The following is a 27241-nucleotide window of genomic DNA, read 5'->3' as shown; positions in this document are numbered from 1 at the left end:
CACCAAACAGAGACTCCGTAACAACAGCCCCCACTCCCTGCCACTCCCAGTCTCCAGTTGCTTCGCATCTACTTTCTGTCTCTGAATCTGCCTACTGTATATCTGTTATGTAAGTGTCAATCACCCTGTTTTAAAAATAGTTTACTGTACTTGCATTGTCAGAACACATACCCATGACACGCTGCACGCTGTCCTTTGCTGTCATTTAGTCTTGGTTCTGTGGATAACTGCGTGTTTATTGCTCACTTCCAGCCCCTGTATTGATGTCTCCTGCGTCATTCCGGTCGTAGGAAGCTTGTTGTCTAGTAGATTCCTTGGGAAGGTCTATAGGATCAGTATCCCTTGCTGATAATATCCTCTCAGTCATTATACTGAGTTATACTGTCAGTTATACTGACAGTCATTGTTGCCATAGTATATGAAGTCCATGGCGTGTACTTTTTTCTTTGACTATGTTAAAGATGTGACTTCATCTGTTTAGTGCAAAACATCGCTGTCAAGAACCTGATGATAATTTGATTTTTTTTCTAAGTTATGTGTATTCTTTTTTCTAGTGGAACATTTTTTTCTTCTTTTAAGTTCAGTAATTTCACTAGACCGAGTCTTAGTATTTGTCCTTCTGGGCTGATATAGTCAGGTGTATCTCTGCATGTTCTTTTACAATATACAGCTATGTTTTATTTTTCATTTCAGGAAAGTTTTCTTCAATTACAGACTTTAACATTTATTCCGTTCCTTTGCTTTGGTTTTCTTCTTCAGAAAGATCTCGTGTGCCTATTTTCAATATGTGTCAGTTTCTCTTGAATTTTTTTTCTTTAATCGTTGAAAAATTATTTTGAGATAATTTAGATTAGATTCACACGCAGCTGGAAGAACACAGAGCAATTCTGCATATCTCTCCCGGTTTTCCCCAGTGGCAACGTCTTGCTTAGCTGCAGTAGAACGTCAAACCCAGCAAGCCGACGTTGGTGCAGCCCACCAGCCCTGCCAGAATCCAGCACTCAAACTCTTGGGTACATTGAGTTCCATGCAATTTTATCACTTGTGTAGATTCGTATGAGCAGCACTGCAGTTGAGTGCAGAAGAGTTTTGTCACAAAGATCCCTGCGTTTCCCTTTTATAGCCTCAGCCACCTCCCTCTCTTTCGTCTTCCCTAACCCCTGGCAACCAATAGTCTGTGCCCCATCGGTATGATGTCGTCATTTCACGAATGTCGTGTGAGTGGAATGACATAGCATGTAACCTTTGGGAGTGGTCTTTTTTCCCCTTAGCCTCATCCCCTGCAGAGCCATCCTAGTTGTGGGTATATCTCTAGTTCATCCCCTTTGGTTGCCGAGTACCATTCCCTGTGTGGATGCACCGCAGGGAGTTTGGAGATTCTTCTAGGCCACTTCCAGCTTTCGGCTACTGCAAACACGGCTGCCCTGATCCTCTGTGTGTGGGTTTCTGTACACGTGCCGTTCCAGCCCACCCACTTCCCAGGGGGTGCTGTCTGGGGTTCCCCTGTCCTCAGGTCTGCAGGTGCTGCCGCATTGCTTCCTCCTTCCCCTCCCACACAGATCTGTGGTTCGTGGAGATACTGCATCACCCGGGTTGTTACACACGTGCTCCATGGGCTTTGTTTTTCTGTTTGTATGTGGGTATTCAGAGAAATTGAAAAATTCTTCCACCACCCCATTCCTTATAGAGTTCACGTCTCAGCCCTGTGTTTATTTAAAACATTGTACTTCCTCTGTGATTGTGTCATGAGTGGAATCCAACACTGGAACTCCATGTGTTGCAGGAGATTCTAGTAATAAACTCATTCTTTCGTCCGGACTTTCGGGCCCAGAAACTACACCTAGGTTTACACATCAGCGCTTATTTATTAGCTGTTATTCTGAGCAAGTCAGTCGACCTCTTGGTATGTCAGTTTTCACGTGTTAAACAGGGATAATGGTGGAAATACCTTCACTAGCTTCCGGTGATAACTAAAGAAGGTAATGCTTGTAAAACTCCTAGCATAGTGCCTGGAACCTAGTAATTGCTCAGGTAAATTTTAGTTACTCCGTTTCTTTGCACGTCGGTGTTCTAATTTAGTAGGTATGCATGTGAAAGTTTAACTCTCAGAGTTAAGAAGTCTTGCTTCTTTCACTTTGAAATCCCTGGAAGGCTACTTCAGCAACCAAGAATTAATGTACCTTCCCATGTATTTTCCTTTAAAAGCATTGTTCAGTTAAACTTACACTCAGATTTAGAGTTCACTTGTTACCCATGCGCTGCATGTCAGTTTTGACATAGAATGGTGATCAGCTTCCTTCTGGAAGCAAGACCCGCCAGCTGTGCGGTGCCGCCTGTAGCCAGGGCTCAGCTGCTGAGCTAACTGTGACCGTGACGCGGACTCGCTGCGCCGCACGCAGCCAGCATGCCGCCCCTCGGGCTGAGCGGACCCGCCCCCGACCCTGCCCTGTGTTGCAGCACCCTGCCCAGCCTGGACGCCCCGTACCCCATGTTGGTGTTATCTGGCCCGGAAGCCTGCGGGAAGCGGGAGCTCGCCCACCGCCTCTGCAGGCAGTTCAGCACCTACTTCAGATACGGGTAAGTTTGCGCGTGCGCCGGGGAGGCTGTGGAAGGTCGGGCATTGCCGATTCGGGCTGATCCTTTTAAGCAAGTTCAAACATGTGCGTAGGCGGCGTGTCCGCTTCTTTACCGTTTATCACGCTGTGATGTACATTGTATTTTTTTTTCCCTTTAATCCTCCAAATGTTTAACTTTAATGCCCTGACAGCCGAAATCACCCTGCGAGGTTTGGAAATACGTGTGTTTTCAATTGAGTGTAGTGGCGCAGGAATGCGGGCTCATCCTGTTGCCGTGTGTGCGGTGTGATGGCACAGACCAGCGTGCTGGGAGGTGCGGTGGGCGGATCTGTGCTGGGGGGGACACGGTGACACGCCGCCTCTCCTCTTCTCTGAGATGGCACTCAGCCGCTTGATCTGCATGCACTGGGCCTCCCCCTCTGGGCGCATTTCGGGCGGGAGGGTGGAGAAGGGGCAGCGGGAGCCTCTCCTCTCCCTTCCCTCAGGTTAGCACTCAACCCACTGTTCGTTTTTTGGAACAAGTGTCTTGCTGTGTGAATCCCTAATGACCCAGACAACACAGAGGCATATCCAAAACACTAGAGCCATCCTAAAGAAACCATCAGCCAGATCTACAGATTTAGGAAAAGTTTCTGAGAATCAGATTTAAAAGGATCACTGTGGTCTTCAAAACTCGTGCTGGTATTTATTTATTTATTTGGTAAAGAAATTACATTTAGATTAGTGGTGCTTGTCAGTGAGCTGAGGATGTGACTGCAAAGATATATATAGGACAGCAAGAAAAATAATGCAAATTATTTGCTAATGTCGTTACAGGGAAGTTTCTCCCTTAAGCCACTTGTGTTCAAACAACGTAAACACTATTTTAAACAGGTCCATTTATTTAGATATCTAAAATTGCATTCCTCGTTTAAGCAACCTTAGGCTATAAATACTGAAGAATAATTTACTCATTAATACATTGTCAGCACCCTGAAGGTCACACAAATAAATTAAAATTTACATTAGAATAAAAACATGCGGCATGCCATGATACTCACATGAGGGCACTGAACTTGCGAGGAAAGGTAAGTGGACGCAAAGGAAGGTCGGACTGGGGCAAAAGGGTGGACCCTGACTTTGTGCTCATGTATAAGCCTAGGACCTTTTAGAAAACCGCATGAAGGGAACCAAGGCCGCCTCTGATTAGAATCCCTCTCGCTGTTGGGATACCGCTTATGTTGCAAATGTTCGGTGGCCCTGACCCTCCTACGCGTTGGCATTACGCACGGCAGTGGCACGTTGGGTCCGACGTGCCCTTGGAGGTGTTGACCAACTCATCACCGAGATTCCGCTCCGGTCAGCCTTTACGTTCTCACCCGGATAGCCAAACCGTCCCCACCGCCACTATTCGTTTTCCTTAAATCCTGCGTTTCCCCTATTAGAATGTTTATCCATCATGTTCTGGTTGATTTATTTAATGTCTGTGTTCCCTGCTCATCAATAAGCCCAGTGAGGGCAGGGGCGGATGTCCAAGTTGAGTTCTTCACGCTCCGCAGATGGCCAGGCACCTCATACGTGCGTGATGAATATGTGTCAACTGAAGGACTGATGGGCTGAGTGGGTGAATGGGTGAATGAATTAATGGTATTAATGGTATTGTATGCAGATTTAATGGGAAATTACTGCGATAAGAAGCATAGGTGAGCCCTGGCTGGTGTGGCTCAGTGGAATGAGTGCCGGCCTATGAACCAAAGGGTCCTTGGTTCAATTCCCAGTCAGGGCACCTGCCTGGGTCGTGGGCCAGGTCCCCAGGAGCAGGGCTCTTGAGAGGCAACCACACATTGTTCTTTCTCCCTCTCTTCCCTTCTCTCTAAAAAGAAATAAAATGTTTTTTTAAAGAAGCATAGGTGATTTTCTCCCACCTCCAGTGGTGGATATATGGAAAGATGAAAGGATTTATGCATTTGTTCATCCATTCCTTTAATAAATACTTGTTGAGTTCCTCCCATGTGCCAGGCCCTGAAGGCACAGTGGGAACCAGATCAGTAAGGGCCGTTTCCTGATGAATTGTACGATCTGGGAGGGAGCTCAGACCTTCAGTAGTGTCACGTGTGGTTTGTGTGGAGGCAAAGGATGGCGGGACGGGAGTCCAAAGATGAGCTTCACGCTGCTGAGCCATTACTGCTGCCACTGCTGCTTTTCTGCTCCGGACGGAGTTAGCGAGCCTCTGCCCCGCTCAGAGCATCCCTCAGCCAGCCGCCCACTGGCCTCCTCCGGAACAGAGATCCGGGCTTGCTCAGTGGCCAGCCACTCTAAGATTCCGTCAAGGAATGAGTGAAGCACCGTATCACTGTATTAAAAAAAGGGCATTAGATGGCTAGTAATTTCATCCATTGAAAAAAATAAGATAGCTACTGTTATTATATGCAGCAATTTTCCAATTAAATAATAAACCCAAAACACACCAGAGGCAGGTCACTGATCTTCTTTAAATTTTATTTTATTCTCTTTTAATTTATTTTTTATTTTTTAAATTAGGTCTAAAGGACCATTCATTAATCTTAAATATATATATACAATTCATGGATTAAAATATTTATCAATGTAGTACCAATAGGTTATTTATTGGAATTTTGGTTTGGAATGGGTTTTACCTATTATGTATTTAATAGGTAAATATTATACCTATATAGGTATATATATATATTTTTTTTTACCTATATAGGTAAAAATGTTTATAATGTTTATTTTATATAGGTAAAAATGTTATACCTATATAGGTGTGTGTGTGTGTGTATATATATATTTTTTACCTATATAGGTAAAAATGTTTATGTTTATTTTATATAGGTAAAAATGTTTATAATGTTTACCTATTAAATACATAATAGGTAAAACCCATTCCAAACAAAATTCCAGTAAATAACCTATTGGTAATACATTGATAAATGTTTTATAAATGTATTTGATAAGTACGCTGATAAATACTTGGTGTATTTTATCAATGTATAAGGAGGGAATGTGTTTGTAGACCTCCTCTGTTGACTCTGCATGTTTTATCAGTGTATTTAATAAAATACATCTGCTTTATCTGATAAAAGAGAATTCCAGGTTATCTTTCTTTCTTTTTACATTCCTTCTAGATGCTTCGAACCAGTCCCCTGGCTGCCTCAGGAACTTTCAGTGACAGCCTCACACAAACAGGCTTTCGAGTTTCCCATCTCTGCAAAGAAGGCCCCACTGACTTTCTTTGCCCATGCCACATAACAGCTCCTAAATGACCTACTGGGAAAGGCACACTCACATACAAACAATAGTGACACTGAATGACCTCAAAGGTAGACAGTAGCGTTTCAGTGGAAAACTATAAACGCATCACAGTGATTAAATGCCAAAGTCTGGCTGGCCTTGGGATCTTTTCAAGAAGTACAGTGAAGGGGAACATGCAGGCACAGCAAGAATTACTTGAAGAACTTATCAAGAAGACTTGCTATTTCCACTTAAAAAAAAAAAACAAAAAAAAACCCTGGAGCCTCCAGCCTAAATAGTTCCTTTGCACACTGCTGTTTTGTTAGACCTCCAGATAAAAACATCTTAAAGCCTTAAGTAAATTACTATAAATTACTGTATAACTTAAGCTTTGCATGGTTTTAAAATGTTGATAATGCTAAAATTTATCCATTTTTTACACAAAGATATAAAAGGTAAATATTGCCATGCATATTTTGTTGACATTTAAAACCACAAGTAAAGAACTTGAAACACTGTCTAGAGAAATTGCTGTTTCCTGCATACCTGTTAATTATGGACTCGAGAAAGCATTTTTATGTAGCATCATCAAACCGAAAGCTTCAAAACAAGCGTAATTTGGTGCCTTTAATTGATGTAAATGTAATGCTGAGGGAAAGAAATCAATGTGAAGCAACACTGGAGTGCGTATACCTTTTCCGCTGCGGGTTTTCATGGAAAGCGTTTGCGAATGAGTGGGATTCCTTCCCAAGGGCATGCTGGGAACATGGGAAGTGAAGTGGGAGAAACCGGGAATGCATCTCAGGCATCTTCTTACCCTTTTTCACTTTCCTGAAACAGCCCTGCCCATGACTCTGTGATTAAAAAGACACATAAGCATTTATAAAAGTCCATCAGGTTCCCATTAACGCTGAAGTCACACACTAGAGGCGGGTGGTCTGAGGGGCAGTGGGAAGGTGGTGGCTGGTTGGGCCCCGTCTGCTCTTCAGTGAGCGAGTCCAGAGCTCTGACCTCACCCCCAGCGCGTGTTGGGATACAGGTGTATCCAGGGTGTGCCGGCACTCCCCGGAGGTCCGGAACCCCCCCGGGGGGTATATGGGCGTTCCAACTGCCCATCAGCTTTCGGCAGCTCGTGGGTGCGGCCCAGGCTGAGGCCAGAGGAGGCAACATGTTTATAGAACCTGCTCTGTTTTCTGTGCATTGAAGTCCCCGCAAACAATAAGGGGAATCTTGGGTGCGATGTTCTGCAGGCTCTGGAAAAGGTCACAGACGTGAGCTGATCGAACCTGCTCCCAGTCGGTACGTGCTTTTAAGTGGGTGACGGCGACAGCAGAGCTGTCAGCTGGGCTCCTTGCAGTCTAGCATCTGTGCAGTGGCCACCTGGTTGGTTTGCAATGTCATGGCCGTCAGCCTAACATTGGCACTGTGGCCCGGCTTGAATCGGTTCCGGAGGAAAAACCAGGCATAGCCAGCTGGTCCACTGTTACGTTCTCCATCCGGAGAAGGTGACCAGGGCCTGGGTGGAAAAGGGGCCTTGGTAGCCCGGTCTGCTGAGGAGCGGTTGGGAGGCGTCAAAACAGTGGCCCGCCTCTCGGAGGCACAGCCTGTCTGGCTGGTGGGCTAGGATTTCTTCTGGGAGGAGGCATTTCCTTCCCTCCCACATGAGGAGCACCTCCACAGGGCCTTGTGCAAAGTCGTCTGCGCCTTCTCCGAGCGCTCGGGCAAGGATGCTCCGCTGCATGGCCCTAATGGAGGGGCGTGGTGGCTACAGGGCCAGTCTGTCCTCGGACTCACAAGATTCCTCTGGAACTGGGGAGGTTGCATGCTCGGGACCGCCCTGCATTCCCCAAGGAGCTCTTTAGGATCAGTGGGCTCCAAATACTCCGGGTGCTGGGAGGCAGCGCTGCTGTTCAGTGTCTTGGCAAGAGTACTGTATAGCCTACTGGTACCATTTACTGGGGAAATGCAACATCGCTCTGCCCAGGCCTCCTCAGGAGCCAGGGGGTGTGGGTGCGGGTGGGGGCACTGGTACCCGTGGGGTGCAGCTGCCACAGCTGCTGTGGGTCCTGGTGCCAGAGGAGCACGGCACTGCCGAGGCGGGCAGGCGGGGCAGAGGCCTATTTTATTCTTCATTCAAAATGGAATTGATTGATTTTTAATTAAATGAAAAAAAAAACCCAAAAGGCATGAATAGTCTCGTCGCAGAGTATAAGCGTTTACATAAAGGCACTTGCTCTGTCATTTGCTTAAATCTTTTCCTCCAATTTTGTCCTGGTATTTGGTCTTCCTTTATCTAAATTGCACTGGCTCAAAACCAAACACTCAGAGAAATTTTCATGTGCTGAGTGCATGCCCAGATATATAACTATTGAAAACATAATTGGTGGTTTATAACAGATAGTGTGGTTGAGAGAGTGTGCCCTCGTCTTAGGCTTGAATTTGCTATTTGTTCCTGGTTTTAGAAGTAGGTTGGATGTTCTTTACATGTAGTGTTAGTGGATGGGAAACACGGATTTACTGCCTTCAGGGTCTCTCCACTCCCAGCCCTGATGTGACCTCCCAGATCAGTGGCCCCCGGAAGAGCGCTGAATAGCGAGGGAAACGCAAAACAATACCAGCCTGCTCACCTGCTAGATTTAAGACCATTCAAGTGCTCTGAGTGGTCGGTCACAAAGGAAAAACCATGTTCTTCCTTAGGTCTCTATTTTAGAGCACTTCTGATGTTCATAACCTTTCGCATGATGTCGACTACTAAATACATTTTACTCTTAACACTGTAATGGAGCAAAGTGAAAGACTGCAGCTGTTTAGTTAAAGGAGCAGGTATGAGCTCCAGCCACCAAATGCAGCCTAGTCCAAACTGTTGACACTGACGTGACTGACTGGAATGGTTCACTCAGCCATTCAGTCCGTGTCTGCCGAGCACCATCCGTGAGCCGTGTGCTGGCAGTGAAACTGGGGAACAACAGGCGTGGGTCCCGTCCTCCCGGCTGCGTGCAGTCTGGTCCCTCGGTCAGCGCCGCCTGACAGGATACTGGTTTGAGGAGCACTGTGATGAGGGACATAGGCGCTTCTGAGACAGAAGAAGTAAGAGAGGCTGGGAGTGGGGTTCAGGTGGGGCCTGCATGCCCCAGAGGACGAGCAGGCGTGTTGGAGTAACTGAAAGTGCACCCGGTACACAGGCTGAACCTGAAGTGTGCAGAGAGATGGCAGGAGGCAGGACTGGAAGGAGAGGCAGCAGCCTGACCCTGCAGGGTCTCGGAGCAGGGGAGCGTCGTGGTCACAGCTGCATGCTGGAAAGTGCGCTCTGCCGCATGGCGTGCCGTTTGGGAGAGGGCCTGGGGAGGGAGGGCTGGACACGGGGAGACTGGTTAGGAAACAGTGACGGGGGGATGGTGGTGTAAGTCAGAAAGTGGTGTGAATTGATACTCAGACAGCGTGTGCTGGAATCTTCTGCGTTGCTGGTCTCTTTGTGTCCAGCAGGTCAATGACACGCAATTCGCACGGAACATTAGACACAATTTAATTTGCCTACCACATCCCCAAGGAATACCCAGGCTTCTGTGGATACCCATGGAAGGAGTTCACTGACCGACAATATGGCGCACTGTAACCTGCTTGAATTTAGAGGCACATACAGCCAAGGCTCCGCCTAAATCTTTGCAGCAACAAGGAGTGTATTACTCCCTGAGGCAGTGTGGTCCAGAGTTGAAATCTCAACTTTGAATGCTTCTGAGGCCCACTGACAAAATCTCTACTTCCTCGTCCACCTGCTAGCTCTTCTTAGACATCTTTTTCTCCCTATTACGTGTCCCTGGGTATTTGAACATTGCAGCATTTGGCCTGGCCTTCTGCATTCCTTCCCTGCCCGATCATCGCCTCCGTCCCCGCAGGGACTTGCTTTGCTAGGGTCCCGGATGGCAGCTGGCCAGCGCATTGGCCTTTAGAATGTCTGACTCACCCTCAGACCTTTAGGGCTGGTGGTGCAGCCCGGGGCTAATCTCTAACTCAGTTCGTTTGTCTGTTAAGTGGGAGTACCAGGCAGCGTGGCTCCCATTGCAAACCATGATTTGACTCATTGATCAGGACTTACTGAGTAAATTAATTAGTAAACGATGAACCCGTGGAAATTTAAGTTACGATTAAAATTATATTTACAGACGAGATGAAGGGTATCAAAGGTGATAACCAAAGCAAATTTGTCTGCCTAAAATTTGGCGTTATTTTTTCCTAAGTGTATTGAAACGTCACCTTCACTGTGAAGTATTTCTTTCTGAAGTGTTCCTGTCCGGGCAGCATGCTTCACAGTGAGTGAGGAGGGGATGACAGGTGCGAAACCCCTCAGGTCACTGCAGGCCTTTCCTAACAGCAAGCCCCGCAGTGGGTGCAGGTTCAGGCATCGGCGAAGCCAGCCCTTCGCTGACCTTCCCGGGGGCTTCCAGCGGCGCCCCTGCCTGTCTTCCTTTTACAGACTCTGAAACCCCCCCTGCCCCTCCACTTCTTTGCCGGCTGTGCAGCGTCGGTGCAGTGTATGAGAGCTGCACTGAGGGCGTGATGCCGATCACTGGTTTATCCTTCCCAGCTGTCAGGGACGCCGACAGACGAGGGTCCCAGGTCCCTGCCCAGGTGTGTGAGGAAATGCCAGTGTGTTCAGACAAAACAAGTGTCACAGCGATGTGACAGTCTCCTCTTCGAAAGTACTCTCTGTCCCGAGTATATAGTTTGAAGATGATGATAAGACCTTAACATTTGCTAATTTCGTTGATTAGAGTAGAAGATGAACAGAAGATGAACAGTATACAAATTTGTCTTTGACTTTGCCATGGAGGGGCCTGGGAAGTTGAGACTTTATCCCCATAGTTGGATATGGAAAAGAATTGGCATTGGAATCATCCCGACCTTGCTACTTAGTCGTGTCCCGTAATTGCCGTGTCTGAGTTTCATCATCTGTAAAACATAAGCAACTCTGTATTCTCATTTCCTATTGTCAAATGGCAGGTTAATCTAATAATCCACTTGCATTCCCAGAACTTTTCATTGAGAAGGCAGAAGAGTCTGAATCAGGAGTCCTGGGCTGGTGGGGCCCCCGTGGTGGGTTCTGGGGTGACACTGGCCTGCTGGGACCAGTCGTTTCACAGTCGTCTGTGCAGGGGGGTTCACTGCAGCTGCTGCCCGCATCACACTACGTTTCTTCATTCATGTTACAAATACTTAGTGCCTACGCTGGGAATGCAGGGCTTCATATGATAAAGCCCTCCCCTCATTGTCCATATGCCGTGCTGGGGAGGACAGGAAAAGACAGATGCAGAGCTAGAAGAAAGCGGCATGGGGAATGGAGAATAACTGGGGGCGTGGCATGGCGTGGCGATGCTGTTTCAGACGGTGGTCAGAAAGGGCTCTATCAGCATCAGAATTGGGGGTCCCCAGAGGAGGGTCCCACCCAGCGCCGACAAGTGATGGCAGCTCAGCGGGACGAGCTCACTGCTGCCCTAGAGCAGCAGAGGACAAGGACCTGCGATGCCATTGGCGCTGGCACTGAGGCCCTGGGTGTGTAAGGAAGAGTTGCACACTCCAGCGACAGGGTCGAGAAAGCTTCTTAGGAGGGTGGCATGCGAGGTCCCGAAAGACCAGGGGGCTAGCCAGGGGGAGGGGTGGGAGAAGAGCAAGCAGGAAATGCCCATAGAACAGAGACCACATGAAAACACTCCCGTGGAAAAATGTAAGTGATAAATATTGTTATACTTCCCAAAGCACTACTTTGTGATGGCAGAGGAGGTGGTTCAGAAGGCCATAAATAACAATGAGCAGAAATCTCAGTGTTGACAACCCAGACCGTGTATCAGCCCCAGAGTGCGGCTGCCGACTCTGGCCCAGCCTTGCAAAACCACACAGGTGTCACCGTCGCGAGACTTTCACGTCCATGATTTATGGATCACTGCCAGCGTTTTCAAATACACTTTATGCGGGACTCACTTCCACTTGAATCCTAAGTTACCGGATTATCTATTTTATCTTTCCAGGGCCTGTCACACCACCAGACCCCCTTACTTTGGAGAAGGGGACCGAGTCGATTACCATTTTATCTCACAGGAAGTTTTCAGCGAAATGGTAAACATGGTAAGAATGCTGTCCTTCATTGCACGAGAAATGCATGTCCTCTGGGAGACACATTAGGAAACAGTGATAAAAAAGACAACGACTCAGTTTTGTGTGTGATATGAGAGGGGTTCTTACCGGGTTGTCTCTCCTTAATCCATTTAATACATCCCTGTTCACATGCTGTTTTTTTTACTCTCTGATCTTGGAGAAAACACTGTGACTTTTCAGGAGGACAGAGTGAGTGGACATGTGAAGAGAAGAGCAGGAGGAGCACTGTGACGAATCCTGGTGCCCTGTGCGCATCGGGCGCTGCTGTTGTTACATAGATTTCACTTCCCAACAGACCCTTCTCACACACCTGACGTGGTGCATGAAGCGTGCAAACTGAGCATTCGGTCCAGACACCCCTCCTTCCAGTCGCCATCAGCAGTGCTTCCTAATGGCCATGACCTTAAGCACCGTTTCGTCATGGCGTGTTCCATTCAGCTGTCCCGTCCCGGACACGCACGCAGCCTTAACCGTCCACTGTAACGCCCCCGTTTGAGAGCTCCTGAGCCTCGGAGGCCAGGCCGCCCCCCAGTGTACGCAGAAGCCCTTGCTGTTAGACCAGAGAAGGTTCCCTCCTCCTCGGAGGTCTGTGTCTTCTCAGCGTAAAGCCTTCTGCCCTGCATTGGTCTGTGTCATAGGAGCCCTGGGCAATCGGACTCAATTTTTTTCCCCCTGAAACTGATAATCTCATTGGTAGTAATTCATGACCCCGTTGCTGTTGAGTTCATTTTCTCAAAGATAAGTCACGTGTTCTTTCTCAGCCTTCCCGCCGCAGAGAGACTCTTCAGGACCCCAATTTGTTTTATCTGCCAAAAGTACATGCTGACGTCAGTACATCTCCACCCCTGACATCAGGTCTTCGTCACCGCTGGTGACTCTGTGAGCCTTTCCTCTTCTCTTTCTTTGCACCAAGGGCCTTCATTCTGTTTACATCATTCTGTCCGTCCCCAGTGACTCCTACACCACTGTGTGGTTTCTTTCCTGGAACCCACCAAGGGACCAGATTAAGGGTGATACTATGTTTCTGCTTTTTTAAAAAATATATTTTATTGATTATGCTATTACAGTTGTCCCATTTTCCCCCCTTCATTCCCCTCCACCCTGCACACCCTCTCCCACCCACATTCCCCACCTTTATCTCATGTCCATGTGTCATAAGTTCTTTGGCTTCTACATCTCCCATACTATTCTTGCCCTCCCCCTGTCTATTTTCTACCTACCCTCTATGCTACTTACTCTCTGTACCTTTCCCCCACTCTCCCTCTCCCATTCCCCTGTTGCTAACCCTCCATGTGATCTCCATTTCTGTGGTTCTGTTCCTGTTCTAGTTGTTTGCTTAGTTTCTTTTGGTTTTGTTTTAGGTGTGGTTAATTATTGTGAGTTTGCTGTCATTTTACTATCCACGTTTTTTTATCTTCTTTTTCTTAGATAATTCCTTTTAACATTTCATAAAATAAGGGCTTGGTAATGATAAACTCCTTTAACTTGACCTTATCCGAGAAGTGCTTTATCTGCCCTTCCATTCTAAATGAAAGCTTTGCTGGATAGAGCAATCTTGGATGTAGGTCCTTGCCTCTCATGACTTGGAATACTTCTTTCCAGCCCCTTCTTGCCTGCAAGTTCTCTTTTGAGAAATCAGCTGACAGTCTTATGGGAACTCCTTTGTAGGTGACTGTCCCCTTATCTCTTGCTGTTTCTAGAATTCTCTCCTTCATTTTAATCTTGAGTAATGTAATTATGATGTGCCTTGTTGTGTTCCTCCTTGGGTCCAACTTGTTTGGGACTCTGAGCTTCCTGGACTTCCTGGGAGTCTATTTCCTTTTCCAGTTTAGGGAAGTTCTCCTTTATTATTTGTTCAAATAATTTTTCCACTTGTTGTTGTTCCTCTTCTCCTCCTGGTACCCTTATAATTCAGATGTTGGAACGTTTAAAGATGTCCTGGAGGTTCGTAAGCCTCTCCTCATTTTTTTGAATTCTTATTTCTTCATTCTTTTCTGATTGTATGTTGTTTTTCTTCCTTCTGGTCCACTCCACTGATTTGAGACCCAGTTTTCTTTCCATCACTATTGATTCCCTGTGCATTTTTCTTTATTTCGCTTATTGTAGCCTTCGTTTTTTCATCTAATTTGTGACCAAAATCAACCAATTCTGTGAGCATTCTGATCACCAGTGCTTGGAACTGTGTATCTGACAGGTTGGCTATCTCTTGGTCACTTAAAAGTATTGACTCTGGAGCTTTGATTTGTTCTTCTGCTTGGGCCTTTTTTTTTTTTTTTGGTCTTGTGGCACCTGTTACATATGAGGGGCAGAGCCTTAGGTGTTCACCAGGGCAGGGCATCCCAATTGCTGGGTTGTGACGTTGTATGTGGGGACGGGGTCTGAGAGGAAACAATGGCACTTTCTCTGCTCTCTGTTGGATTTCAGTCCCTTCCGCAAGCAAAGTGGGTCCTTCTGGTGCTGTTTCCTGAACAGGAGGGCTTGTGTACATTCTAGGACCCTAATGGGTCTCCAACAAACTCTCCTGTGAGGCTGGGAGTCTCTCCCCGCACCTCAACCTCCACAAGTGTTTTCAATCAGTGCTTTTAGGCTTTATTTTCCGGCATTGAGGCCCCAGGTTGCGCGGTCTGTCTCACTGCCTGTTTTCACTTGGTTTATCTGCACACAAATGTGTGACTGCAGACAGCCAGTGGCCTTGTGCGCCTGACTGGGTCTGCTTGTTGCCCCCACCCCCCTGCCTGCGCCTGGGGTCTGCCACCGGGGTCTGCCAGCCACAGCCTGCGCCCTGCGCGCCCAGGTCTGCCAGCCACGGCTTTTTCCTGCCGCGACCCCTCTCTGCCAGCTGCCGACTCTGCCCCTCTTACCGGTCTGCATGAATGGTTGTTGGGACTTCCATACAGTTCACTTTTCTGCCTGTTCTGGTTCTTTCTTTCCACTTTTGAAAGATTATCATCCAACCAGCGATGCTTGTATGGCTGCATCTTCCCTCCCCTCCTCCTCCCTCGCCCCTCCTTCCTTTTTGTGTCCCCACCCCCAAATAATGAACCTGGCTTATCCTTCAGTGCCTATACTATTGGGACATTTAAGCATAGACTGTACAGTTTCTACGAGTTTCAGTCTGAATGACCAGGTTTATACGTGGTGCACGTTTTCTCTTATGTTTGCAGAGAAGCCCACGGGAGAAAGGCTTATAATCCCTAGGCCATTTTCCCTCTGACCTTGTTGAAAGTACATCTTGGAAATTCTGTTTCTCTCCTAGGGTTCTATTTCAACAGTTTAATGTATGAAGAGGGCTCCGGGACTTCATATTTCTAAAAGCTTTAATAGAGATTCGAGGGGTTATCTTATTATTAGTGAGAAGCATTCTCTTAAGACTGTTTGGGTTGAAAGACAACCAGCTCCCAAAATCAATGCTGATTTCTCTTATTAGCGTCTGAGGCATTTTGCCTTGGTCCAGAGCTCCAGTTCGCAGATCCCACGGGCTCCCCTGCTGTCCCACACCTTGTCACATCTGCAGTCAAGTGTGCTTCAGTTCCTCATTGAAGAGATCGCTGTACTTCCACACGATATTCAGTCTTATAGTTTTGTTCCAGCTATAGCAATCCTTATGCATTTGAGAATTATTCATTTTTACCTCTTCTGATAACATATATGACTTCAGAATGATATTATATCCATTAACTTCAGTTTTGCTTCTGATACCCTTTTCTTCCAAGTGGGCTTGACTATTTTACGAAGAGAGACAAACCTGGAGACTGTGAACTCCCGACATCATGTCAGCTTGGCCAATCACGTCCACAACTCATCCTTCTGTACGCTGAACCCCACCCCTCTGCAGGACACCCACCCACGGGCCCTGCTCTCTCCTCTTACGGGCGCCTGCTTGATAGACAACCCTGGCATACCCCATGTCCGCCCACCTTCCCATACACATGGCCTCCCCAACACACAAATCAGCCCCCAGCGTGCCCCCAGACACACTCACTTACCCCCTTTCCCTCTTGTGGAAATAGGACCACAGATCTGGAGGCATCTGAAACACAAAAATTGCTATTTATGAAGAATTCACAGGCAAGGAGAAACGAAAGGGATATCACTAGCCAGAAGCCAGAGATCACTCCATCTTAATCCTTAAAGCAAACATGAGCAGAGCCTGTTTTGTACACATAAGCTCAAAGCAGGAGTCCTCCCAACCCTATATCCTTTCAGAAAATGTATTTGGGATCTGCAGAGGAAGGCTCTTGTCCCTGCAAGTAAACTGGCTCATAGTATACAGTTGGAAACCATTTCAGGGGTGCATTTTGAAAACAGGGTGAGTCACAGTAAACAGGGTAAAGTACATACCTGATGGAAAATTCAGTATCTGTGTATGTGTGTGTATATGTATCTCTTTATATGTGTATCTCAATTTGGATATAATACATAGATTCAAAGAAAAGGGGTCACAGCATTTGTTCCACAGAACACAGAGAGGGTATGACATGCGGGAGGAAATGATTAAGGTCACAAAATGTTGCATTTTTACCTTTGAGAAGGTGTGACATAAACTTCTTTTGATTGGGGGGTGGATTCTCCCGCCTTGGGCAGCAGACTTGTGCCCCGGAGCCCCGCCCCACTCCGTGAGACGCCCTCGCTGTGCTGTGCAGCTGAGGGTGCTGCTGTCAGTGGGGTTCAGCCTGGGGCGCTCCACTCCAGTAGTTATTTAAAAACCGTGTGCGGGAGCAGTCGGAATGGCCCACATTTTTATTCCTTCTGTTCTCACCAGCCTCCCAATTTAGGTTAGACCTAGTGGTTTCATAACTAGAAGACTGTCAGAGAGAAAGACAAGTTTGAGAGATGTGTTTTACTTGCTTTTTGCAAGGGAGTACAGCTTGGGTAGAGTTTGGCTTCCAGAATACTGACAGAAGGCAGTCTTTATACTTCAGGCGGTTGTAGGGCACACAGTTCTGTGGTCAGTTTTGGTAAAAAGCCACCTTTATTTGGAAAAACAGGGGAGGCCCATTTCTGACAGCTTACCTTGGGATGCAAAGGTTTCAGGATGTGCCTGTAATGCATGGCCTTCAGGCTTATCTGGGAACATTGGCTTTTGAGAATGGAAGTGTTTCCGGGCTACCTGGTGTGCCGGCAGAGCGGACACGGCTGGGGCGGAGGGCGGACTGTGAGTTCTCCTGTCCATATAACGAAGGGTTATGGCACAGGTTTGGCAGGAAGTGGGTGAGTGAGCAAAGTGATCTGTCCTACATACGCCCCGATACCTCCACTGTCCTCTAGCATTTTGTCAGGAGATTATTTCCCAAAGCCTAATTCTTCTGCCAGCAGACAGTTCCGAATAAATTTCTCTATCGTAGTTCGATGTTAACGTTCATAGACCCATTGTCATTCTTACATAATTGCTGTTGTCGGTAAGTTTTGTGGAATCATATAAAAAAGTAAGACATCAAATAACTTTATTAAATTTCACTATGGCGGCTCTCTTATGAAAATCTCTGTACTTCTCAAATTTCAGGGCAAATTCATTCTAACATATAATTATGGCAACCACAGTTATGGATTAAATAGGGACACCATAGAAGCTATTGCAAGAGACGGTTTAGCAAGCTGTGTTCACATGGAAATAGAAGTAAGTGTTTTTCTTTCAATCAACTGATTTGTAATGTGTGTGTTTGTAAATTTATATTTGGGGTTGGGAGGGGCCGCGATGCGGGTAGCACACTGCTCGGCACAAGAAGAATGCGTAAGGAAGTGTGCGAGTTTGTTTACAAGTATTGGGCTGGCCAAAAAGTTTTAGTTTTTTCCATACAATGGCTCTAGTTTCACTTGAATTTTATTCAAAACAATTTTGTTAGCTTGACTTGTGACAGCTGTCATATCAGCGTGCATTTAAAAAACTTACCAAGAGTGGTGAAGTTTTGTGCAGCCATTTTGATATTGAAGATGGAAGGAGATATGCAACACTTTTGGTGTATTATGCTTTATTATTTCCAGAAAGGTACAAATGCAACTGAAACACAAAAAGGATTTGTGGTGTGTTTGGAGAAGGTGCTGTGACTGATTGAACATGTCAGAAGTGGTTTGCGAAGTTTCTTGGTACTGTTGACATTTTGGCCAAATAATTCTCTGCTGTGGGGCTGTCTCATGCAGTGGAAGATGTTTAGCAGCACCCCTGGCCTCCACCCACTAGAAGCCAATGGTGGGAGAGAGCCAACATACTCAAAATATCCAAATCAGCGAAGTTATTGGCAAAAATGAAAAACGTATCTTTTATTTTATGAAAAAAACATAACAGACTTTTTGGCCAACCTAATGATATGTGGGAGGAAAGACAGGTGAAAATTAAGTGACAGAATTAGATCAAAAGACAAAGGTAATGCATGACACGTGTATGAGCAAAGCTGCCACTCAAGGATTATTTTCTAAGTCATTTTTTGACTAAATTACCCTTTTTCTCCTGAGAGCCTGGTGTCTGTTCCTGTAGCACGGTATTAGACAAAACCTGACTCGTACCAGATGTGGAACTGGTCCCCTGTCCCCTCGAGACAGTGGCAGCTCCATGCAGTTGACCTTGCTCCTTCATGCCTCGTGGGAGATGTGTGATCCGTGTTGTCATTCGACTTTGCTAGTTCACGCTTGCAGTATTCGCATTCTGCTGGCAAGTTGGGCTCGCGGAGTTCAGGCAGCATTGTCTGTGCCCCACCGCGGCTCTCCCTCCGCGAGTCTTCCGTGTCAGAGTGCACATGAGTCCCCCACGGTGCAGGTCCCGAGTGCAAGCACGGATACTCCACTCTGGGGTTTGAAAACATGTGGTTCTGTTCACTGAACCTTCAAAGGCAACCGATTGTGTTTGTTTTCGGGTTGCCTTCCCTGACTGACACCTCTGTGGTCAGGAAAAAAAATGATAATAAAAGTGGCTCGGTTAGCCCAAACTTACAGAAAATCCTGGGCACGTCTAGCATGCCTTTACTATGGGTTAAATTTACTATCAACTTAAGGCTTTGTTCCCCGTAGCTGCACCAAGCAGGCCACGTGACTCCTTTTCGGCTCCTTGCGTGGGCACAGGTGTTGGACTGCTTCAGTGAAACCGGTCACATGTCTTCCAACTCCTTACTTTCCCGAACTTCAAAATCCTGCAAGCCTGATCTGCCTGTGTGGGATTGGTTTTACATCGTTAAGGAGGTTTTCGTTGTTTTTAGGCTAATAAGAAACAAAAGGCCTTTTCCTAAAAATGTTGCCCTTGAACAACGAAGAAACAAAAGCAGATGCACTTTTTGAAACACCAAACCCCTCCGGTTCCTCGCACTCACCTGCTCCCAGTCCGGCGGTTCTCCGGGTGCTGGCCCCCGGTTTACAGCTTCCTCCCAGGGAGCACTCTCCTGCTCGTTTCCAAGGGGTCACGTCTGTAAATCAGGTTTTATTCATTCCCCTGATTCTGTCCAGCGAAAGCTTGTTTTCAAACTGCTCTTTGTCATCGACTCTTTTAGAAATTTTTTTTTTTAAGGAGCCTGTGTGTCTTCCCATGAATTTTTAAGACAAAGATTTTGCATGCTGAGTTAAACGGTTGGTGATAGGATCGAGCTGGAAGGCACGTGGCGTCGTCCATTTAGAATAACGCTTTCATTTCGCCAGTGAGGAAACGGGTGCTCGGGTAGCACGAGGGTTTGCACGGCATCTGCAGGAGCCAGGTTGCTGCAGGCACGACCCAGCCCCCAGGTCTGCACACCACTAATACCATACCTGCCCCTGCTTCCCGCTGGGAGCTCCGGGTATCGTTAGCTTGGCCTTCCTGTGCTCTGGAGGCTGAAACAGGAACCAGCCAGCCAGGCGACTGGTGGACGAACAGGAGGTGTCCCAAGGAGATGACAGAGGGGTTACAGAGGAGCCTTTTCTCTCCAGTAAGAGCTCTCTGTCCTGCTGCTGCCGGGATGCCTTTTGAAATGTAGAACTGATATGACTTTTCAGTAATAAAGATGCAGTACCGTCATGAGTGTACCTATTTGTACCTCGCAATTTTCCTTTTTGAGAATCATATTCATTAGCGTGATTCATTAGGTAGTCGAACACTGGTCTGGCTGCCAGCCACCATGAAAGCCAAACTTGTGAGACATGCGCTGGTGAAAGGAAAGAGGTTTATTCAAATGTCAGCAATCTGAGAAGATGGGGAACTCATGTCCCAAAGCCCATCGTAACATCTCACTGCAGACAGGGTTTTCGTTAAGGAGGAAGAGGGGAAGCAGAACAAAGAGATCAAGGGGTGGGGCTGGAACGGCCTCTACGAGCAGACGAGCACAGTCCCCTCCGATAAGGACCTCAGCACTGGTCAAGGGATGTTCTGGTGTGCACCGTCCTGGTTTTATGGCACCCTGGCTTTGCGGTTGAAGGTCAGCAAACCTCCCGGAGCTGGGATGCCTGAGGGCGGAGTCTGTATCCTTTGAAGTTAGCTCCTGGGATTCTTACACACACGTGCTGTTCATCTACAAGTTCCATATGAGTCCGTCAGCACTTATAGAAACAACGTCAGAAGTAAGGGGGGTGGGCTACAGTTCCCCACCGTTACAATTCCTCACTGTTAGAGGATGCCAGGTAGAATGAAATCTTGTATCTGCAATGATAATCTACTTCTAATGAACAGGGAGAAGTAATCCAATCTTGAGATATTTATAGGAAAGTAATAGCTAATATACAGATAAAAGAAATCATTCCGTGCACTACTACTAATTATACTTTATGTTGCCAGACACCTCCAGAATGAATTGTGGATCTGTTTCTGATTTATCTTTTTTTTTAATGGATAGGGTGTGAGAAGTTTGAAGTATGCCTATTTTGAGCCTCGATATATCCTGGTGGTGCCCATGGACAAGAAGAAATACGAGGGATACTTACGGAGAAAAGGATTATTCAGTCGTGCCGAGATTGAATTTGCTGTTTCCAGAGTGGACCCTTATATTAAAGTTAATCAGGAATCTCCAGGATATTTTGATGCAGTAATCAATGCAGGTTGGTGACTTTCAGCAAAGTTTTATTTCTGAAGTGCCAGAGCAGTGGGGAAGAACCCACTGCAGGGTGTCTTGCTATTGTTGACAGAATGCAGTTACTTGTGGCTGCAGGACTGAGGCCCCTGTTTCCCTGTTGAATGTCTGCCAGGGGTTTGGCCTCAGAGGCTGTTCCCATGCCCTTTCTGTGTGATGGACAGTCTTAGAACTCTGCCTACCACAATATTCATAAGATCAAATGGAGCTGAAAAATATCAGTGTCATCAACAGTTGCAAATTGACTGTATTTTGGTAGGATTCTGTTGCTTTAAAGTGCACACTCCTTTACTGCAGATGACCTGGATGTTGCCTACCAACAGCTGAGTCAGCTCGTTAAAGAATACCTCGGATTACGCAAGGAACCTGCCAAGACTTTGGCTCCAGTTGCAGGTACTATCCTAGCCATTTTGTGTCAGAATTTGCGTGTGTGTGTGTGTGTAGAAGAAAGCAAATCTTTGAGTTGTTATTTGAATACTCATCAACTCAAGCTGCTTCTAACTTCTTAATCCCCACACTCCCTCTGGGGCCATCGTCCCCACAGACCAATCACCCTCTGGGCCGGTACCTCTGCTTGTCTCGGTGACCATAATGGAACTCAGAGGACCGCGCTCCGGGGACTTGCTGGGCGGTGCCTGGCAAGGTGGCGCAGGCGTGGTCGTCAGCCCCGTGGGTCAGGACTGAGCCTTCCACCCTGAGCCTTCCCTTAGGGTTCCTTGAGGTGGTGTTATGCTCAGCAGGTTTGTATTTAGCATTGTTTTGGTCCAGGACATTTCTTCCCCATTTCCTTTGCGTTGCCCTTGTCCTCAAAAGGTTGCACCGCAGAGCGCAGTGGGGAGACACCGGCCAGAGCATGTGAGCCCAGTCCCGGGCCTGCTGCTCCCCTGGGCAAGCTGCTTAGCTGGTCAGAGCTTCACTTGACTGTCCCGCTAGATGGATTGAATGCTCCCCACCGGCCTCACGGATCCAGTGTGGGCAGCAATGGTGTAGGATGTATAAGAGCGCATCTCCTTGGAATCTAGGATCCTAATGCCCTGAATTAGAATTTTGGTGCACGAGTAATTTGAAATGTACTTAAAAGTTTTCCCCAAATCCACCTCACACACACTAAGATGGCTACTATTGAAAACAAAAAAAAAACAAAACGTGTGGTGGCAAGAATGTAGAGAAACTGGGAATGTAAAATGGCGTGGCTGCTCTGAAAAACAATATGGTGGTTCCTCAAAAAATTAACAATAGAATTACCGTATAACCCAGCCATTCCACTTCTGGGTTTATTATACCTCCCAAAGAAGTGAAAGCGGGGACTTGAACAGGTATTTGTACACCTGTGTTCATAGCAGCATCATTCCCAATAGCCAAAAGGTGGAAGCAACCCCAGTGTCCCCCGAGGGGTGAGTGGATGAACAGCAGTTTGCTGTACGCATGCAAGGGAACACCGTCCATCCGTAGAAAAGGAAGAAATTCTGACGCGCTATAGCACCAGTAAACTTTGAAAACAGTGTGCTCAGTGAAAAATGCCAGTCACAAAACCAGGAAAACTGTACTAGATGACTCTGCACGTGTGAGGTACCTGGGGCAGTCCACCTCACAGCAGCAGAAAGCAGAGTGGTGGTGGCCAGGGGCTGCGTGAGCACAGACTGGGAGTCAGTGTTTACCGGGTGCAGAGTTGAGTTGTACACGATGAAGAGGTTCCGCAGGTGGATGGTGATGATGATGAAAAAGTTCACAATGGCGTGAATGTGCTTAATGCCAATGAATTCTGCAGTCCCGAGATGGCTGACATGGCAAATGTGACGTGATGTGTCCTTTACCACCATAACAATGAAAACGGGAGGTCCCTCTGGTGGACTGAACCACCTCCACCTGTCACTGCAGTGAATGATAGTCCAGGCTCTCGCTGCTGTGGCGATGGGCCGCAGCCTGCTGTGCACACGTGGTTTCTAGCCCTCCTGTCTCTGACCGAGGGGGACCTGGCCTGCCAGCTTGCATCACGCTGTCACCAGAGTTAAAGCGGGTGTGGTGCCCCTGGCAGTCTGCAGTGAAGGCAGGTGAGACAGGTAGCACCCAGGTAATGACAGCTTTTCCATCTCCATGTGTCTCTTAGGGGGAGAGTGACGAGAGTGTGATCTCCTAAGGATAAAGTAGCTGAGGAGAGCACGCCCTGACTGAGTGTGGGCGGCAGGGAGGTCTGGGCCCCACCCACAGTTGGGGGTGGGTGTTAGGTTAGGAGGCGCTGCTCCGATTCTCCACTTGGGGCGTGGGCCCTTCAGCAAGGCGAGTCCATCGCGGAGATGATAGCTTCATGTATTTAATGAGGCTTCCGTCGCTTGGCGTAAGTTTCTCTGGAGGAAATCTGCCTCCTTTGGCTTTAAATCTTGGCCGGCCCAGCAACCTTCTGATGTTTAATTTGGTCCCCCCAGGTGGACCTGTCCCCGTGGGGGCTGTCCCTGACGTTGGAACGCCCTGCCCGGCTCCCCGAGCCAGGCCCATCTCCCATTGTAAATTAATCAGTGGGTGTTGCGGCTTTTAAATCAGCCCCTCGTGGGTTTGGATAAACAGGAGTCAGTCCCGCGGGCCTGACCGGTGCTGAGTAATGGAAAAGAGCCCACGTCTCAGTAGGTAGCTCGGGGGACACCTCCGAGGTCCACGCTGGGGCACGGCTCTGTCTCCGCCTCCACCGTCAGAGAGGCTGCGTCTCTCTGTCTCGTCCCCTTGCCCCGCGCCCGCAGAAACTCCGGACACTCTGCGCTGTTGCCACTGGCGAAATTAACAGACCAGATACGGTGTGTGTGGGAAAATGGACTCCCCTTTTCTTAAAAGGTGTAATAAAATGACATTTTTATACTAATTAGGTTAGCCCCATTGGACTTACTGAAAAGAAGGAATTATAGAATTTGTAAGATCTCGGATCCTTTAATAACTGAAATAGGACCAGTTATTGACTGATAGAATTCCATCTTTTAAAAACGTCAGTGGGAGTGTTTGTGATTAATATATCAAATTGCTAACCTCAACATCCCCGGATTTCTCAGCAGGTTTAGTATTGTAGAAAATAATGTGTTTTTTTTAAGAAGCCAAACCCTTTACCTTATTTATACAGTTAATCTATGGAGGAAGTTTTGTTTTCTTGTTTTGTTTTTTATTCAGTTGATGGTTTACAGATGAACTTGACTTAGTGGAGGCCAGGCATTATTCAAGCGAATATTAAAAAATTCTCACTAACATAGTCCTTATTCTAAGTTTTTATAGTGTCCCTAGTGGCCCAGGAGGAGAGCCAGTGGCCTCCGTGAGTTCAGGCCACAAGGTGCTGCCAAGGAGCTGCGGGCCAGGTGGGGGCGGGTTCACTGCAGGGGACGGGCCCTTCCCCATCACCTCAAAGCCACCACCTGACTCCCAGCCGGGTGTCCCCACCGCCCTCCGGCTCTCCCCTCTCTGCCCAGCGGGGTCACTCTGATTTTAGTTTCCATTGTTTAGGTATTTTCATGTAAATACTCATATTATTTGTACAAGCAGAACCCCTAGAAACAAAAATCAATGATTTCAATATAGCAGAATATTTTATATAGGGGTCCGGCAGAAGTAAGGCCTGCTTGAGTGTGGTTGGTAGGGTAATGATATGGGTGTGATAATTTATAGTTTTATTTGAACATTTCACCTAGAATTCCATATGGTGTGCTTGAGTGTGATATCATTAGGTTACAGAATCACAAACTTATGATTTTGTAATTTAAAAAAAGGGGCATTATTTGTGCTGGACCCTGTATGTTGAATCTATATAAAATGGAGCTATGAGAGGTAAGAGAGAGAAATAAGAACTGTAGGATTCTGGGAGACACAGCTTTGTCTGCACAGTTAGAAAACAGGGCTAGGAACAGCAAGCCTTATTTTGCATCCTCAATGTCACCAATAATGATTTGTTCAGAGAAACCCCTTGAACTCCCATCTCCCTTAAAAAAACCCCGCTCTGTGTAGCATGGGAGAGCGTGACTGGAGCCTGGCCCCCGGAGCGGAGGCGCTCCCAGCGCGGGCAGAGACCTGGTGGCCGGAGGCGTTCTTTTCACGGACACGGGGATCCCTGCCAGTGCTCCCTGAAAACTATTCCCAGGCGTGTGACCTGGGAATTAGATGATTCTGTCTTGAACGGTTCCTTGTTGCTTATTTGTGACCGAGGGTGCAGTCTCGGTTTCTCTCTGACGGGGGGAGAGGCACGCAGTGGCAAAGCAAGCCCCGCCAGTGGGCTCTGAGTGAGTGCCGCAGGCCCCCCCCAGCCTGGCCCCGGGAGTGTGACCCTTCCGAAGGGGAGAGCCTGATTGAATTTTTATTTAATGCATGTATACAATGGTAACTTCAGGTACAGGGTGACTATCAACCCTCGAGATCTTTAGATACACCATTAATTAAAAATGTATATCAATTGAGGTACAGAATTGTCTTAATTTTTTTCCCCATAACAATGCAGGTAAATGTTCATTTCTAAAGTATGAAGACTAAAAAATCCTGAGTAGACTAAAAAATCCTGAGTAAACAATTATAGTTTGTATAAAACTAAGAAAAACCCACTTTATTCCCAGCTCAGGGCAAGGTCTCCCTTTGCCCTCCCCATGCCTCTCTGCCCGGCCTGTTTCTGGAATAGCTGGTGCTTCCAGGAAAGCTTTTAAAATCAGATCCAACTCCCACCCTAAGTTCTCACTGTAGAGATCATAAAATTCTATTTGCACATCATTATTCAGAATTCTGACTAATGACAGAGGAAAATGATGGTGACGAGTCAGACGGGAAATGGGTCAATTTACCAGTCCATAAAGTGGGGCCTTTATTGCTGATAAAGGGCATGGTAGCACTTGCCAAATTACATAAACTGTTGAATTGCAAAAGTGTGTGTTGCGGGATCCGTGTATGTCTGAGTGCAGGAGAGCAGGAGGGCTTAGAGATGGAAAGAACCTTCAGCTTTGGGTCTCACTCCTCTTGCATTGCTCTGTTTTTACTGTGGAAAACAATAGCATGACAGTTGCCTTTTTTACCCCTTGTAAGTGTACAACTTAGTGTCATTACCTCACTCACAGCATTGCCTGACCATCACTACTACCCGTTTCCAAAATTTTGCATCACTGCAAAGAGGAACTCTGTATCCATTAAGTACTAACTCCCTCCTCCCCAGGCCCCGGTACCTCTCCCCTATTTTCTGTCTCTGTGAATTTGCCTATTCTAGATACGTTCACTGTGATGATATTTTGTTTTAACTTATTTCTTGACTAAATTTGTATTGTAATTCATGAGCCATGTAAACTAGGGAGGGAAGAATATTGAACAGGGCATCCCCCCAGGAACCCCACCCAGAGGCAAGCTCCTCCCAGTCCCCACTCCGCCCCCCACGCCCCCACAGAAACGTTTGGTTCCATGGGATGCACAGGACACGCCCCTGCCCCAGAAGGTCCGGTCAGAGCCTAGAGCGGTCCAAGCTCAGCTCGCCTTGTGGGGGAGAGGAGCTGGTGGTTATGAGCCTGGCTCCCTTCTGGGGATGGCCCACCCTGGGAGCCCCTTGGGGGTCTGATTTGTGTGGAGCCTCTGAGTTTCAGGCCTCCCCAGAAGAGAGCTGAGCTGAGCTCCTTCAAGGCTGTTGCAGACCCCTGGCCTTTCAGAGCCACGGCCTGCAGACGGTTAAGGCAATGTCGGGACCGCAGGCATCTGTCAGGCCGCTGTCATAAACAAGTGCTTGCTGGGGTAGCAGTGTCCAGAGGACTATCCCTGAGACCAGAGTCACCCTGAGAACTTGCTGTCGTGGTGAACAAAGGAAGCCACGCCCCTCTGCAGCATCACCCTTGTTAGTGGCCCCTGAGAGCCAGTCATAGGCCAGAGCAGACCTGGAGGAGAAAGAGGAGCCCTGGGGGGGGGGGGGGGGGGGGGAGGACAGCAGCTTGAACTGGAGTCCTCAGGAGCAGCTTTTCTGAATCACGGTGACTTATGACTCCCTCGGATCTGTTCTCCCCCTCCTCCCACCCCGTGCCCCATACTTATTTACGGGGTGCCAGCCCAGCTGCTTGCACCTCGGTGACCTGACGTGACTCCTCCCAGAGCCCACAGTTTCTCTGAGGGGACTGCCACTAGCCAAGGACACAGACGGGACTTTGTGTGGCTTAGATGTCCGTCTACTTGCTTCCATCCATTGCGGCACTGACCTTTAAAAGGTGGCTAAACTTAAATCTCATTCGCTGAGAAAATTTCCTTGCCACTCTCAGACCTGGATATAAATTTTGGTTCTGTGAA

The 27241-nt window shown here is 47.4% G+C and overlaps 1 protein-coding gene and 1 pseudogene across 1 annotated transcript in view; one reads left to right on the top strand and one right to left on the bottom strand.

The window, feature by feature from the left end:
• LRGUK (leucine rich repeats and guanylate kinase domain containing) overlaps positions 1-27241 on the top strand; it is a 102590-nt gene that overhangs the window by 41352 nt on the left and 33997 nt on the right. The window contains exons 11-15 of the mRNA XM_045855580.1: positions 2458-2577; positions 11828-11924; positions 17458-17571; positions 20741-20942; positions 21272-21367. Of these exons, the coding sequence (XP_045711536.1) occupies positions 2458-2577; positions 11828-11924; positions 17458-17571; positions 20741-20942; positions 21272-21367 (629 nt within the window). The remainder of the gene's footprint in view (positions 1-2457; positions 2578-11827; positions 11925-17457; positions 17572-20740; positions 20943-21271; positions 21368-27241) is intronic.
• LOC123829680 lies at positions 6688-8872 on the bottom strand (annotated as a pseudogene).

This window comes from Phyllostomus hastatus, unplaced genomic scaffold, assembly GCF_019186645.2.
Source record: "Phyllostomus hastatus isolate PE091 unplaced genomic scaffold, TTU_PhHast_1.1 phas_scaffold_114, whole genome shotgun sequence".
Classification (NCBI taxonomy): Eukaryota; Metazoa; Chordata; class Mammalia; order Chiroptera; family Phyllostomidae; genus Phyllostomus; species Phyllostomus hastatus.
Note: the sequence above shows the minus strand (reverse complement) of the source record. Positions and strands in the feature narration are given on the sequence as shown.